The 13002-nt window shown below is 46.7% G+C and overlaps 2 protein-coding genes across 3 annotated transcripts; one reads left to right on the forward strand and one right to left on the reverse strand.

The window, feature by feature from the left end:
* Positions 1–597: 597 nt before the first annotated feature.
* On the reverse strand, positions 598–8902 carry slc4a1ap (solute carrier family 4 member 1 adaptor protein). The gene is made up of 14 exons (XM_084569613.1): positions 7954–8902; positions 7356–7590; positions 7028–7156; positions 6888–6948; positions 6655–6794; positions 6405–6565; positions 5768–5837; positions 5478–5667; positions 5243–5333; positions 4913–5162; positions 4457–4543; positions 2358–2425; positions 2201–2270; positions 598–1679 (listed from the first exon to the last, which is right to left on the reverse strand). Exons 1-14 carry the CDS (start codon positions 8785–8787, stop codon positions 1630–1632), a joined length of 2436 nt encoding a protein of 811 aa, XP_084425739.1. The 5' UTR covers positions 8788–8902; the 3' UTR covers positions 598–1629.
* A 45-nt stretch (positions 8903–8947) lies between these two features.
* On the forward strand, positions 8948–12661 carry supt7l (SPT7 like, STAGA complex subunit gamma). Of its 2 annotated transcripts, none has more exons than XM_084569614.1 (5): positions 8948–9100; positions 9826–10307; positions 10508–10832; positions 11106–11343; positions 12080–12661. In XM_084569614.1, the coding sequence occupies exons 2-5, from the start codon at positions 9871–9873 to the stop codon at positions 12382–12384; spliced, it is 1305 nt and encodes a 434-aa protein (XP_084425740.1). In that variant the 5' UTR covers positions 8948–9100; positions 9826–9870; the 3' UTR covers positions 12385–12661. The 2 variants fall into 2 exon arrangements, with proteins under 2 accessions (XP_084425740.1, XP_084425741.1); XM_084569615.1 differs by having other exon boundaries at positions 12083–12661.
* The last annotated feature ends 341 nt before the right edge of the window (positions 12662–13002 follow it).

Consider the following 13002-nt stretch of genomic DNA (forward strand, 5'->3'; position numbering starts at 1 on the left):
TTGGAGAAACATATCAAATAAGCTAGTGGTGCTAAATATATAACTATAGCTAGCAACATAACAAGAAGTCTCTGCAGCCTTCAATTGCCAATTTCATACTGCCTTATAGTTCATATTTAGCGATTCAAATCAAGATTTAACTGAAGACGGATTGATTCAACTATATCGTCATTTGCAATGAGCAAAAGAGCTGCAACAAGACCTGTATTCTGTTAGTAGGGACAGCTATTTTAGGAGTGACACCGATTAATAATTAGCCTTAAAGAGAGCATGAAACTGAGGTTTGTAACTCCGATCTCAAACAGAGCACGGCTGTGAGCCTTCCAAACCTTTTCCTCAAAGCCACCATTCCTGCGGTCCCTACTTCGTTTTATCATGTGGGAGCGTGCGTGAAGTGGAAGGACATGACTCCTCTCATGTGCTACAGGCAGGGAAGATCGCTTTCCGTCGCTGATTAGTAGGTCAAGGCAAGACCAACCAGCCAAGACCACAAGCCTCTTTGTGCCAGATCATACGCGGAGAAACGCTCTTTGTGCGTTTGAGAGCTTGAAAGAGAGAAAAAAGTCTTGACGTCAAAACCGGGCTGGGGCTATGAAGTGCCCCGGTGGAGCCCCCACAGAAGAACGGACGGCGGGAAAAACAATTCAGAAGCGACCTTTTGAGCACGTTATGTACAGACAATTTTATTATACATTTATGTACCAAAATACAGTTTACATTTCTTTACTTGTGTAACGAGAAAAGACAACAGGAAAGAGGGTGGATAGCATGGCAGTAAACCAAGTGAACAGCACTGAGTGGGATTTCACAGTGAGGAATCCTGCTCGGGGCAAACACACACCAATAGCTGACTTGCTCATAAAGACAATCTTGTTAAAAAGAGAACTTTGAGAAGGTTGGACTCTGGGCGTGTGTATATGTGTGTGTGTGTGTGTGTGTGTGTGTGCGGACACAGAAACACACTCCACTTAGCTTGAGTCATTATCAGCTTGCGTTTCATCCAGTAAGCCATCCAAGTGTCCAGATGGTCAGAAAAGCTGCTTCAATGCTCTCCCTCTTTCTCCCTCCCCGCTACACACTCTCCTTTGGAAGAAAAGAGGTTATGCCAGCGATCGACTGAAGCCAAACAGAGGAGGGGATACAGATTGGATGTCAGGTGGATTTAACTGCAAGAGGGGCAGCCAAAGACTAGAAAGCTGAATTTGGATCGGTCGCAGCTCCCGCTCTGTCCCTTCCTGTTTTCTGCTTGAATGGTATAGAATTAAAAAAGGAAGAGGACAAAACTCAAGTGCTACCCGTCTCAATTATTGTCAGTGGTGACGAGTGCCTGCAGGCTGAGCGCCCAGTGCCTGCTCTGCCAGTTTAATGTGAACTGAAACGGTGTGCTTTTTGTTTATCGCAGTACCCCTCGAGAGATGAATAAAGGCTTTAGCGTTATTGTCTCAGCTTGCTCCTCTGCAAGGCCCCGTCGGGCTACAGGCTCCCGTTTTCTCAGCCGAACCACACGCAGAGGCTGGGATGGTTGGAGGGGGTTAATGGTGGGTAGAGTGGAGGCTTTGTGCTGCAGGTATTATCTGCAGAATGAAAGCTGCTGGAGTGGAGACAGAGGAGCTCTCTTATGTTTCCCCCTCAGTAGCCGTACTTGTCGTTTAGGTGTGTGCGGCCGTCTCCGGTCTGATCTGTCGGTGGAGAAAATAAAAAAAATAAAAAAAATCTGCAAATGACAATGTGAAGTAGTGATTTCTCCTGAGGGTGCGGATGCCTGGCGGCTGACGTGCGCGTTTGCATCCCGCATCATCCATCAAACTGCTGAGCACCGCGATTAAATGTGACCCTGAATAAAAGCTCAGCCTGGCAGCCGTTTCAAAGTGTGTTTCCTTCAAGCTTTATCTTATCACTTTTAAGTGACTTTGATCTGCATTCCTCACTGAACAATGAAAACGTCGCTGCAATTTCGGCTTCGCAAATGGACCATGAAAGCCTGTTTGCTTCCTCTTGCCAGGAAAATATTTATTCCCCCCTTCATTCCTGAGCTCAGCAGCCCATTTTGTAAGGGGCCCGAAAGCTCATTTAAGCAAAAGGGTCTTAAGATCCGGAGAAAGAACTCCGAACCGGCACAGTTGTGGCTACAGCCGCTTAATGACTTTGATGCAAAGACACCATCAGCTGATCAAGCAGTCACGTGGGTCAGGTACTTTACCTGAAGGAGGCATCCACACAGAATAATCAGGGTCGTCCTCTGGGTACTGTCCTGACAGCTGCACTGGCGGCTGTGGAGATGCAATAGGAGAGAATTCACTTTTTAGATTTGCACTTTTCTACACGACACGAGCCGATCCCTGTGTGTGAGGGCCTACCCTGCTGGGGCCCATCACTTTCTTCTTCTTCTTGGGGCTGGGGTCTGCTGCTGGCTCTTTTTCACCGTCTGTTTTGGAGAAGAAGATGTAATTCATTAGATGCGCTTACTACTATTACATACACTCTACTACAGTTTACAGGCATATATAGTACTTTCTTCTCTACTACACTTATTTTTCAGGTATAAGTTTGTTTGGATCAAGTATGAATAAGAGCAGAAGCCAAATATTTTTTTTTGTAGAACTACCTGCGATGACAGCTGAGTCTGGATGATAAAGTTGCATTTGAACACATGACAGAGACTGCAGCCAACGGCCAGCTAACGCACACAGTCTCCTAACCCTAACTCTTCTTACCAGCAGGGGGCAGCAGTCTTTATTCAACATTTACCAAGGGAAGCTAGGAAGAGCTCCAAACTGTAAGACAGAGCTGGCCTCTCCTGAATCATGCTCATGTTTATGACCCAGTTGATTCATTCTGGGCGATCACTTTGTGAAAATATTTGTGCATTTGTATGTTTAGATTAGATGAAGATGTAAGACAAGAATAGCCTGAGTTTCAACAGGCTGAATCAGCTGAGAAGCTGCCATCAGTGGCCCTGACTAGTGTTAACAGCTGAAATAAACTAGGCTTGTTGTGTCAAGCCCTTAAGAAGTTACATACAAAACCAGCACACGATGCACTATGATCTATGAAACTACACCGATCAGCCACAACATTAAAACCACTGACAGGAGAAGTGAATAACATTGACCATCTTGTAACAATACAATGTTCTGCTGGGAAACTTCTGGACCTGGCATTCATGTGGATGTTACTTAGACATGTAGCACCAACCTAGACCAGACCAGGCACCCCCACCCCATAGCAATGACACTCCTTGATGGCAGCAGCCATCCCCAGCAGGATGCAGCCTGACACAGGCACATGAAGAACATGAAGAACAGCACAAGGTGTTGACCTGGCGTCCAAATTCACTAGATCCCAAACTGATCAAGAATCTGTGGGATGATCCACAGAGGCCCCTCCCCTCAACCCATAGGACCCAAAGGCCCCCACTAACAACATTCTGTTGCCAGACACGACAAGACACCCTCAGAAGGCCCATGTCCATTCTCTGATGAGACAACTGTTTTGGAGGCACAAGGGAGACCTACACAATATTAGGAAGGTGGTTATAATGTTATGACTGATCATAATGTACCGTGCTTAGGCTTAAATCCACAGTGAGAGCTGTGGTCAAACACACTCGGTTACTTGCAGCACATTCACAACGTGTGACTGTAACGGCTCAGTTTCTGCTGAGGACACTCCGACTCATTTGAGATAACAGCAACAAGCGTCTTCGGAGCGTATCGCGCCCACCCCTGTCAATTTCTACCTGACGTATATTTTCACATTTTGGTAATAAAATCATTTTATCTCCTCTGCGTTTTTTGCAAGGGGGGCCTGATAGTGTCACACAAAGACAGATGACTACCACTCTGGCCTGTGGGCCTGTGGCAGCAACAACCACATGTCTGTCTCCTAACCATGTGCGAAACTATATTCTCGCTCTCGTTCAGCCGTGCGTCTTGAACCCTCTGATTGTCTCTCGCCTAGTCAGCATACGTATGATAGGTGAGACTGCATCCGTCCCATCTCAGCTGTTTTGGAGGCACAAGGGAGACCTACACAATACCAGGAAGGTGGTCATAATGTTGTGCCTGATCGGTGTATATGACGCACAATTAATCTCTAATTGCATGAAACTATATGATAAACTATTCTAAATGAAACAAGCCAAGAGTAGATGAAGCAACTGGCTCCACTTTGACCAGCTACACCATTAAAGTACCATTTAGCTGATGATGAATGAATAGTCGTCATCTGATTATATAATCACGTGGCACAGGTCATTTTGCATAACGAGCTGCGTCGACTGTGTTTTGTTTCCATGACATCCGTACTCAGCCTCAAGTCTAGTCCTGAAAGGGGGCTTGTGCTTGTAATGGAATACTGCTACTTTTACTCACTTACACTTCATCTATTACTGACCTGCACTAACCACTACCTGACAGAGCACAGGCTGACATTAAAGCAATAAACACTCAGCCACCTGGACTCAGAGCCTTGCTGCTGCGCTGAGGGACCTGCTCCGCCGCTTCAGCACGCTCCTCGCTCCTCATCTCTTCGTCGCTTTCATCTGACAAGGGGCGAACAAACAGAAACATTTAATAACGAGGACACGCACCAATCAGCAAGTTTAAAACATCTTTTGTACACAAACACTTCACGTGTGGGGCACAGGGACGGGCGTTACTTGGCTCGGTTCCTCAAATGAAAAATAGAATAAGATCAGCTTATCTGAGCATTTCACTGATAAATATTTAGCTCGATGATGAGGGATCCTTGCAAACAATATGTCGTTTGAATGCTTTACAGATCTACTGCCACCCTGTGGCTTTATGTATGATCACACTATGGATCTAAATTCAGAAGGCGTCCACCATGATCCTCTTGTGTTTTCTCATTATTATGACCCCCTCCAGTAGCACAGTTTTTATGTTTTTACCTTTCGGCTCCTGGGACTTGACTGGTTGATTTTTTCTACGCCCCTTTGAAGCCCTCTCTTTAGATGTGGATGCACAAGACTCTTCAGAGTCAGCTGTGGACTCAGCAGTGCTTGCACTCTGCTCATCTTCATTAACCTCCCTTTTCCCTGCCTCCTCCTCTTCTTCCTCTTCCTCCTCTTCCCCGCCAGGTGGAAGTTCTTTCAAGTTGAAGAGCTCTGCAGGAAGGTTGGGCCGCTTAGGAGGCAGCTTCTGCGAGAGAAGAAAACATCCGTGGTAAATAACGGGAAACCGAACAGACATTTGTTAATGCAGAGGCTTAGAGCACCTACCCCAATGGTACCAGTTTTCAGTTTGAATTTGCTCCCTCCCTTCATGGCTCCAAACAGCGGTAAGCTCTTCTTAGGCTTCTCTGACTCTGAGCTGTCACAATCACACCAAGATCAACATACATCTAAAAGTGGCCTAACATACTGTAAATCACAATAAAAGACTTGAATTCCACTGTGGTTAACTCCATTCTTTTAAATTTATATTAACAGAATCAAAACTACACAGAAATCTAACCCTGGCACTAGTGAGGGCATCTGTGCCGGCCGCGTGAGTTCAACCAGCTTGCGGAGCCTCTGAGCATCTCTGCGTAAGTCGGCCACGTGCAGGTGAAGCTTCCTGCGCTCCACGGCGTCCATCGCCACCTCGCTTCTCACTGCAGTCATGAAGGCGTCCAGAGAGTCCTCAGCAGAGGAGGCTGAAGACCCTGAGAGGATGGATGAGTGTAAAGTTAGACGCCAGACTCTTTTTAAACGGTGTGGGATCTATTCATAGATGGAGTGAACACACAGGCCATCATGACTCACCTCCTTTACCAGCACTGAGCTTTTTCTGAGTCTCTGCCAGCTCCTTCTCCACCTCTGACAGTTTAGACACCTACAGAACAGTTATCAACAATGCAGGCATGTAAGACGAGATATAATACATCAAGATACAGTACGACAAGATACAATAAGATACAATATGATAAGACAAGATACAATAAGACAAGATACGTCCCATCAGGGAAGGGATATGACAAGACAAGATATGATATGATACGACAAGATACGAAAAGACAAGAAAAGATACGATATGATACGACAAGATGTGACAAGCCAAGATACGATAAGACGAGATACGATAAGACAAGACGAGATACGATAAGACAAGACGAGATAAAACAAGATATCAAAAGATACGACAAGACAGGACACGATACAATAAGACAAGACAAGATACGATAAGGTGACATATGATAAGACGAGATACAACAAAATATGATATGGCACAACAAGACAGGACACAATGCGATAAGACAAGTTACGTTAAGATGTGCTAAGATACGACAAGACAAGATACGGTAGGACGAGATAAGTGAATCAACAACCAGATATGATGAGATGAGACAAGACAAGATACAATAATAAACCCCATTTGTTCATATTGCCCAGCTGTATTTACCAGTGATTCATAGGTCTCGGGCCTCTCCTCAATCTTTCCCGCCTTTTTCATACGCTCTTGCCTCTTCCTCTCCACGGTGCCGGTTCGATCCAGGAAGGTGTCATCGTCACTGTCGTAGTAGTCTTCATCTTCCCAGTTCTTCTTCTTGCGCTTACGGGACACTGAAAATAGGACGCAAGATTGAAAGTTACCATAACAAGTGCCGAGCTGGGCTCTACTGTAAACGTTGTGACTGCGGCTGACTGCACACCTGCTTCCTGGCGCAGCAGCCCTCTGGCTTCCAGCATTCGACAAGCCTCCAGGCAGCACTGTACGGCTGCGTCTTTCTTCTTCCCCGTGTGGGTAACCTCCGCAACCAACTGACGGCCCATAGCATCATCCACTGGCAGTCTGACAGGAAAACAAAATCAACTCTGCAGCTCAACGCACACTTCTGCCTCAAGGAAAAGACACCCGCGTGAAGCAGGGGTTCCACTCACTTACTTTATTCTGCAGAGCCAGGAGCCATGACTTTTGTCTTCATACTCAAATTCCAGCTCTTCCCCTAAGAGAAAAGATGCCCGAGTTGAAGACAAGGAATTGAAGAAAAAGAAAAAAGCACACCCAGCTGTCTATCATTTCACCTTCTCGGTCATAGAAACCCTGCAAAGCCTTCTTGGGGTCCTTCAAGTAGGCTGCTTCCTGGTCTTCATGGAACTCTGTGGAAAAGGGGTTTTCTTCGTTCTCGTCTTCCTCCGGCGCCGCCTCCTCAGCTGCAGGGTGGATTTAGGACGGAGCAGATGGAGCCACAAGAAAGGAGACACCACAGGGATTAACTTGCCTCTTAAATTACCCGCCTTACGAGAAAGTCAACCTTGACTCACAAGACAGCGATACGTCAACACAGATAACGGGCAGTACGCTGCAGCTTCACCCAGTGACATGCACATCTGTCGCAGCACGACAGCTCACCCATTCCCCACGAACAGCCGGAGTCTTCATTGGACAATTTGCTCCGACCCTTGCTGTTGCTGCCCTCCCCGTCCTCTTCTTCCTCCTCCTTCTCATCGTCGTCATCATCATCATCATCATCATCAGAGCCAGCTCCCATCATCCTCTTCTCCAGCTCTGCTTTCTGTTTGCTGGCTCGCTCCCTCAGCTCCGTCACCGTCAGTTCAGACTCCTCTTCCTCGTCAAATTCTGGACCCTGCGGCAGGAGAGTATGTATTATATAGAGTATAGTACAGTATAGAGCAAAATGTTGCAATTACAGTTTTGGGCAATTTAGCTTCAGGTGTGATTTGTTTTCACCTGTACATATGCACTAAACACTAATCAAATGTGACAAACCAGATCAAGAACAGCTTCATCATACACCGATTAGCCACAACATTAAAACCACTGTCAAAAGAAGCGAATAACACTGGCCATCTTGTGACAATCCAATGTTCTGCTGGGAAACTTTTAGACCTGGCATTCATTTGTGCGGATGTTACTTAGACATGCACCACCCACCTAGACCAGACCAGGCACCACCACCCCATAGCAATGACACTCCTGCATGGTTTACCTGCAGGATAAAAAGCCTCGTGCTCCCACCAAACTTCAACACGTGTCCCACACGCAGTCTGATGTAGGTCTTGGGGGGGATCTTGTTCTTGTTGACCACGGTGCCGTGTGTGCTGCCCAGGTCGTGGACGTAAAAGCCTCGCTCCTCGCCGACACACGCCCCCTCTCCGGCCTGTCCGCGGTACTGAATCACCGCATGGTACCTGGAGATGGACGGGTGCTCCAGGGAGACGTCGCACACAGGTAAGCGTCCGACCACGAAGTAGCTTCTGTGAGTGAGGGGCACCGTGTCCACTATGGTGCCGTTTTTGAGGATTTCGAGAGCATATGGGGTCTCTGAAGCGGGGCCACCCCAGGGCGGCTCAGTGTAAGGGAGAGGGGGGAATTTGCCAGCGGGGGGAGCCTTGACAGGAAGTGCCCGAGGTTTAGCTTCTGTTTTGGTTTTGACAGGAGCCACGTTCTTGTCCCTTTCGGCTTTGTTCTCCTCCTCTTGACCTGTTCCCGAGGAGTTGTTATCAGCAGCCGTCTCTGAAGACTTCTCTGTGGCTGTGTCTTCAACCTGAGCGGCGTCATTTTCTTTCACACTTTTTGTTTCTGCTGTTGACGTCTTGGACGGAGCGGCGACGTTACTGCGTTTGCTGGTGAGGGAAGGCGCCGCGAAAAGAGCCGGCTTCTTAAAAGGGTCCTCTGTTTCTGGTTCTTTTTTAAGCAGCTCTTTCTTCAGATGTTCGCATCTCCTATTCTCTGTGGTCGAGTCCTCGGCCGTTTCCATCGCAGGGTTCATTTCTTCATCTGCATTGCTCACGCTCACGTCTGCTGGCGGGGAGGCAGCCATGTTTATTTGGTCCGACTGTCAAATTTGCCCGGGTCTTCTACGCCTTTAAAAACTCTCAAAAGAACACAATGGAGGATATAGTCGTTGAAAATGTGCGTTTTAAACACACACGGATAAACATTGTCCATTCATATTTTTTATTTTTATTTTATCTCAGTCAAAATGAATGTTTTGCTGCGGAACTAACATCTTGTTTAGCTGTTCACCCGAGTTATTTTCACCAAGGACGAAAGCGGTTAGTTCCGGTGCAGCTTCCTTCAAACTTACAAAGCCATTGGCTTCACTTGTCAGGAGACATTTCCTCCATCTCAGGGTAACAGCTGTTTTTTTTTTTAACCTATATGTAAATCAACTAGCTAAACGAGGATGTTTGGTATTTCACTAGCTAGTATGTAACTTGGTAGCTGCTTCGTTGTGAGAGTAATTTTTTACTTTGATGCGTGCCAGACTGGACCAAATTCCAGTCTGGCACTTGACGATTTGTGTATTATGTTGTTGTCGGGCAGACAGAAGCTCATGTTGAACATTTACTTCAGAGTCAGTGCAAATCGATGCAAGTTATTTATCAATTCGGCACACATTAAATATCCTGAATAGACCGTTCTCGTTTCTCTCGCGCGTATTACATTTGGATTGTGCACTATTCCCACAGTCTTGTTTTGTCATCTGCAAGTAATAATGAGATCATGGCGTTGTAATGGATCTTTACGTGTATTTTTTGTTGGTTTTCTTGGGTGTTGTTCAGTATTTGGCACTAATATGCAGCTCTGGTGTCAGCTGGAATAGTCTACATACAAGGGAACAAAGTAGTTTTGTCACTAGTTGTCAGACATGAGCAGAATATCAGACACTGAACTTTAAAAGCTGCAACTTCATTGAAAGCTACACAGCTAGCATTGAATAGATCAACCCTGATAAACAAAATAAATTTAAGTGATGTTCATTTTGCATTTATTGGATGGCAGCCATGACCTGAATGACTGAGGACCTTCACCGACAATACTATAACCACTGTCTTGTCCCCTTTCCAATTTTTAGTCTCACTTCTAGTCTGGATCCAGCTTGTATCTTTGATCAGTCATTATGATGCGTTACTGGGGTGAGATCCCTGGACCTGCAGGGGCTCCTCCCAGCCGCAGCTCCTTCGACTTGCTCCAGCGTGAGTTTCGCTCGGTGGAGATGCAGGACCCTCCCCTGCACCAACCCTCAGCCCAGCGCCCGCGGCCCACCACGATGCTGGACATCCCGTCCGAGCCGTGCAGCCTCACTATCCACACAGTGCAGCTCTGCCAGCATGCTCGCCGCCTCCGTGGCCTTTTGGCGTCAGCCCAGGCTCAGGCTCAGGGTCAGAGCTCGGCGTCCTCCGAGGGTGGCAGCAGACTGGAAGAGGCTGACACCAACCTGCCTCTACGTCCTCCCACCCCACCTGTCATGCCAGATGATCTGCTGCCTGTGGACAGCAAAGCCCCCCGACAGCCGTTTCAGCTCCGCCACAGTGACCCTGAAAGTGACTTCTACAAGTAAGTTTGAGATTGTACTCCTCTCTTGTAATTAAATACCATCTGTACCTATTTAAGTGTCCAAATTGATGGCTAACCAGCCTGCCACAGTTAAGATGTAATTATGCGTAATTATTTTTTTAAAAATCCAACATTTCACTGATATAATCTCATTCAATTAATCAACCGGTCATCACCTCTTCTGGTTCTTCCATCATAAGGGGTAAAGGCGAACCTGTCACAGAGCTGAGCTGGCCCTCCTGCAGACAGCTTCTCTATCAGTCAGTAGCTACCGTCCTGGCCCACGCTGGCTTCGAGTCTGCTCAGGAGAGCGTCCTGGAGACCCTGACCGACCTCGTCCACGAGCATTACCTGCGTCTCACGCGCCTGCTGCGAGTGGCGGTGGACCGGGAGGCACGACTGGGAGCCAGTCCCTTCCCGGACGTGGTGGAGCAAGTGTTCCACGAGGTGGGCGTCGGCAGCGTGCTGGCCCTGCAGCGCTTCTGGCAAGTGAGGATCAAGGACTATCACAGCTACATGCTGCAGGTGAGGTTGGAAATGGGTGATAAATGTTTATATCGATGTTCTATTCCACAGTATATACTTTTAGATGTATTTATCAACCATCCTGAGGTAATATCTCTGGTTGTACAAGGTCAGCTATCTGAGCTCATTCATGTTGTGTCTCTCAATGACTTAGAGCTGAAATGATAAACTATATAAATTGATTAACAGAAAAGTAATTCTCAAATTTTTGGGGCATCATTTTTAGTTATTTTTCTTTGGGCACAATAGGTTTAATAGATTTCCTCCTTCTAGGTCAGCAAGGATCTGTCTGAGGAATATGAGCGGCTGGTGAATCCAGAGAAAGCTCTGGAGGACTCCAAGCACCCGAAGATCAAGGAGGAGCCCATGAGTGACATCCCCTTCCCTGTTAGTGAGGAGCCAGAAGCAGACCTTGCCTCTGGGGACCAGGCTTTGCCCATGGGGGTCCTGGGGGCCCACGCCGAGAAGCTGGCTTCAGGCCTGGATGCTGAGCATTCTCCCCATACCTCAGGTGAGACCAGCATCCCTGATCAGATGTATAATTCGCATTCACGACGGAGCTTTACAGCTTGGATTGATGCGTAGAAACTCTCCAGAGCAAGCCTTCAGAGTTGCACCTGGTGCCCACAGGGAGCAGCTACAGATTTTTTTATGCACAAAAATTTAAAGTAAGTTGGAAAAGTAAAAAGCAATTTTCTTGTATTAGGAATTACAGTCTTACTATCAAACAGCTATTATTGGTGTGGCTTCAGCTGAATGAGCCAAGAATGAAAACCTACAGGCCTACAGGGGTGCAGTTATTTAGTTTTCCATCGAGCTGATCTGTTAATACGACAGTATACAAGTTCAAAAATAATTAGGATACGTTGATGGTTAGCTGAAGGTACTGAAAAGTATAAGCTTGTGAAACAAGCAGTAGTCTGGTTTATTCAGTTTAGATGTTAAACGTGTTGGCTGTTTTGTATTACAAGAAAGCATTCGGAAATATATTTTGAAACAAATGTTAACGAGAGTATTAATCCACTACTCACTACTACATGGTCCTGCCTATGAGGAGTATAAGGAGGAGATCTGGCCCCTCAGCAGTCTCATATTTGTTGCACCCCCAACACCGTGAGGTCTCCCTAGACGTAAATGTTGCTAACCTCAGTGGGATTAACCTGATTAAATAAAGGCTGATAAATAACTTTGTAAGTTTTGTGGTTGAAAATGACAAGTATCAGTCTTTTCTTCCCCCTTTTCACAAGGAGGAGGTGGAGCAAACAACTCCCCTCTGTGGCCCCAGGTAAAAATAGAGCCGCAGGATGGCGAGGAGGGCCAGGGTGCCGGCCACCACCACCACCACCATCATCACCACCACGGGGTCCTGGGCGGGGACGTGTTCGAGGAAGGGGGGCCCATGTCCACCATGAGCGAGTCAGGAGGAGCCATGGCGCCCTCGCCAGGAGGCGCGGCATCCGACGCCAGCTACGCCTCGCATTCGCCCGACTCCCTGATGGGGGCCTCGCCCGTCTTCAACCAGAGACCCAAGAAGCGGATGAAGAAGATGTGAATTTGCGGCTGTGGGTTGCGAGAAGCTCTGAGACACGGACTCTGAACACACTGCAGACACTTCCAGCAAGTCTTCCACACCAGTCCACTCATACAGTACAAGGCTCTGGCTTAGAAATGAAACATAGCAGCTGTACAGTGTGAGCTGACATGAAACATTGTCATGAAAGAACTGAACAGATGAGGGGGTTGGGTTTGTAGTTTTTCCAGTTTTTTTTAGTTGCTACTAAATATATAATGGAGTTTATTGTCAAAAGAATAAACATGTTTTGAAGTAACGGCTGTATTAATTTCAGTTATTAAGTGTTTTTCACAAGTTTACAAAGAGTCTTACAATGAGCTTAATAAATATTGAAGAACAGGACAAACTAAGAGGTTCAATAGCAAATTATTTAGTTTAATAGCTTAATAATTCAGCACTGTGGTTTGTTTTCCCAGACTACGAAGGCTGCTTCTCCTCGCATACCAATTACTGCTACTTCAATTAATCATGATTAAAAGATGCTCCACCAAAATGAGAAAATTTTTTTCCTCGTGAGCACGCCGCTGCATATTATGATGTATTTTCCACTCCTCGTTTTGCTTCTGCGCCGCGCTTTACCCGTAGCCCGACGCAGTG

The sequence above is a fragment of the Chelon labrosus genome (genome assembly GCF_963514085.1).
Source record: "Chelon labrosus genome assembly, chromosome: 20".
NCBI classification, from domain to species: domain Eukaryota; kingdom Metazoa; phylum Chordata; class Actinopteri; order Mugiliformes; family Mugilidae; genus Chelon; species Chelon labrosus.

What these genes read in the sequence shown, in the direction of transcription:
- slc4a1ap (XM_084569613.1), bottom strand. Translation starts at nt 8,787, where the DNA reads ATGGCTGCCTCCCCGCCAGCAGACGTGAGCGTGAGCAATGCAGATGAA. An exon ending in GCTGCTGCGCCAGGAAGCAG is followed by an intron (nt 6,566 to 6,654) that starts GTGTGCAGTCAG and finishes TCCTATTTTCAG; the next exon opens with TGTCCCGTAAGCGCAAGAAG. An exon ending in CAGCAAGGCTCTGAGTCCAG is followed by an intron (nt 2,426 to 4,456) that starts GTGGCTGAGTGT and finishes TCTCCAAAACAG; the next exon opens with ACGGTGAAAAAGAGCCAGCA.
- supt7l (XM_084569614.1), top strand. Translation starts at nt 9,871, where the DNA reads ATGATGCGTTACTGGGGTGAGATCCCTGGACCTGCAGGGGCTCCTCCC. An exon ending in CCTGAAAGTGACTTCTACAA is followed by an intron (nt 10,308 to 10,507) that starts GTAAGTTTGAGA and finishes TTCCATCATAAG; the next exon opens with GGGTAAAGGCGAACCTGTCA. An exon ending in GCATTCTCCCCATACCTCAG is followed by an intron (nt 11,344 to 12,079) that starts GTGAGACCAGCA and finishes CCTTTTCACAAG; the next exon opens with GAGGAGGTGGAGCAAACAAC.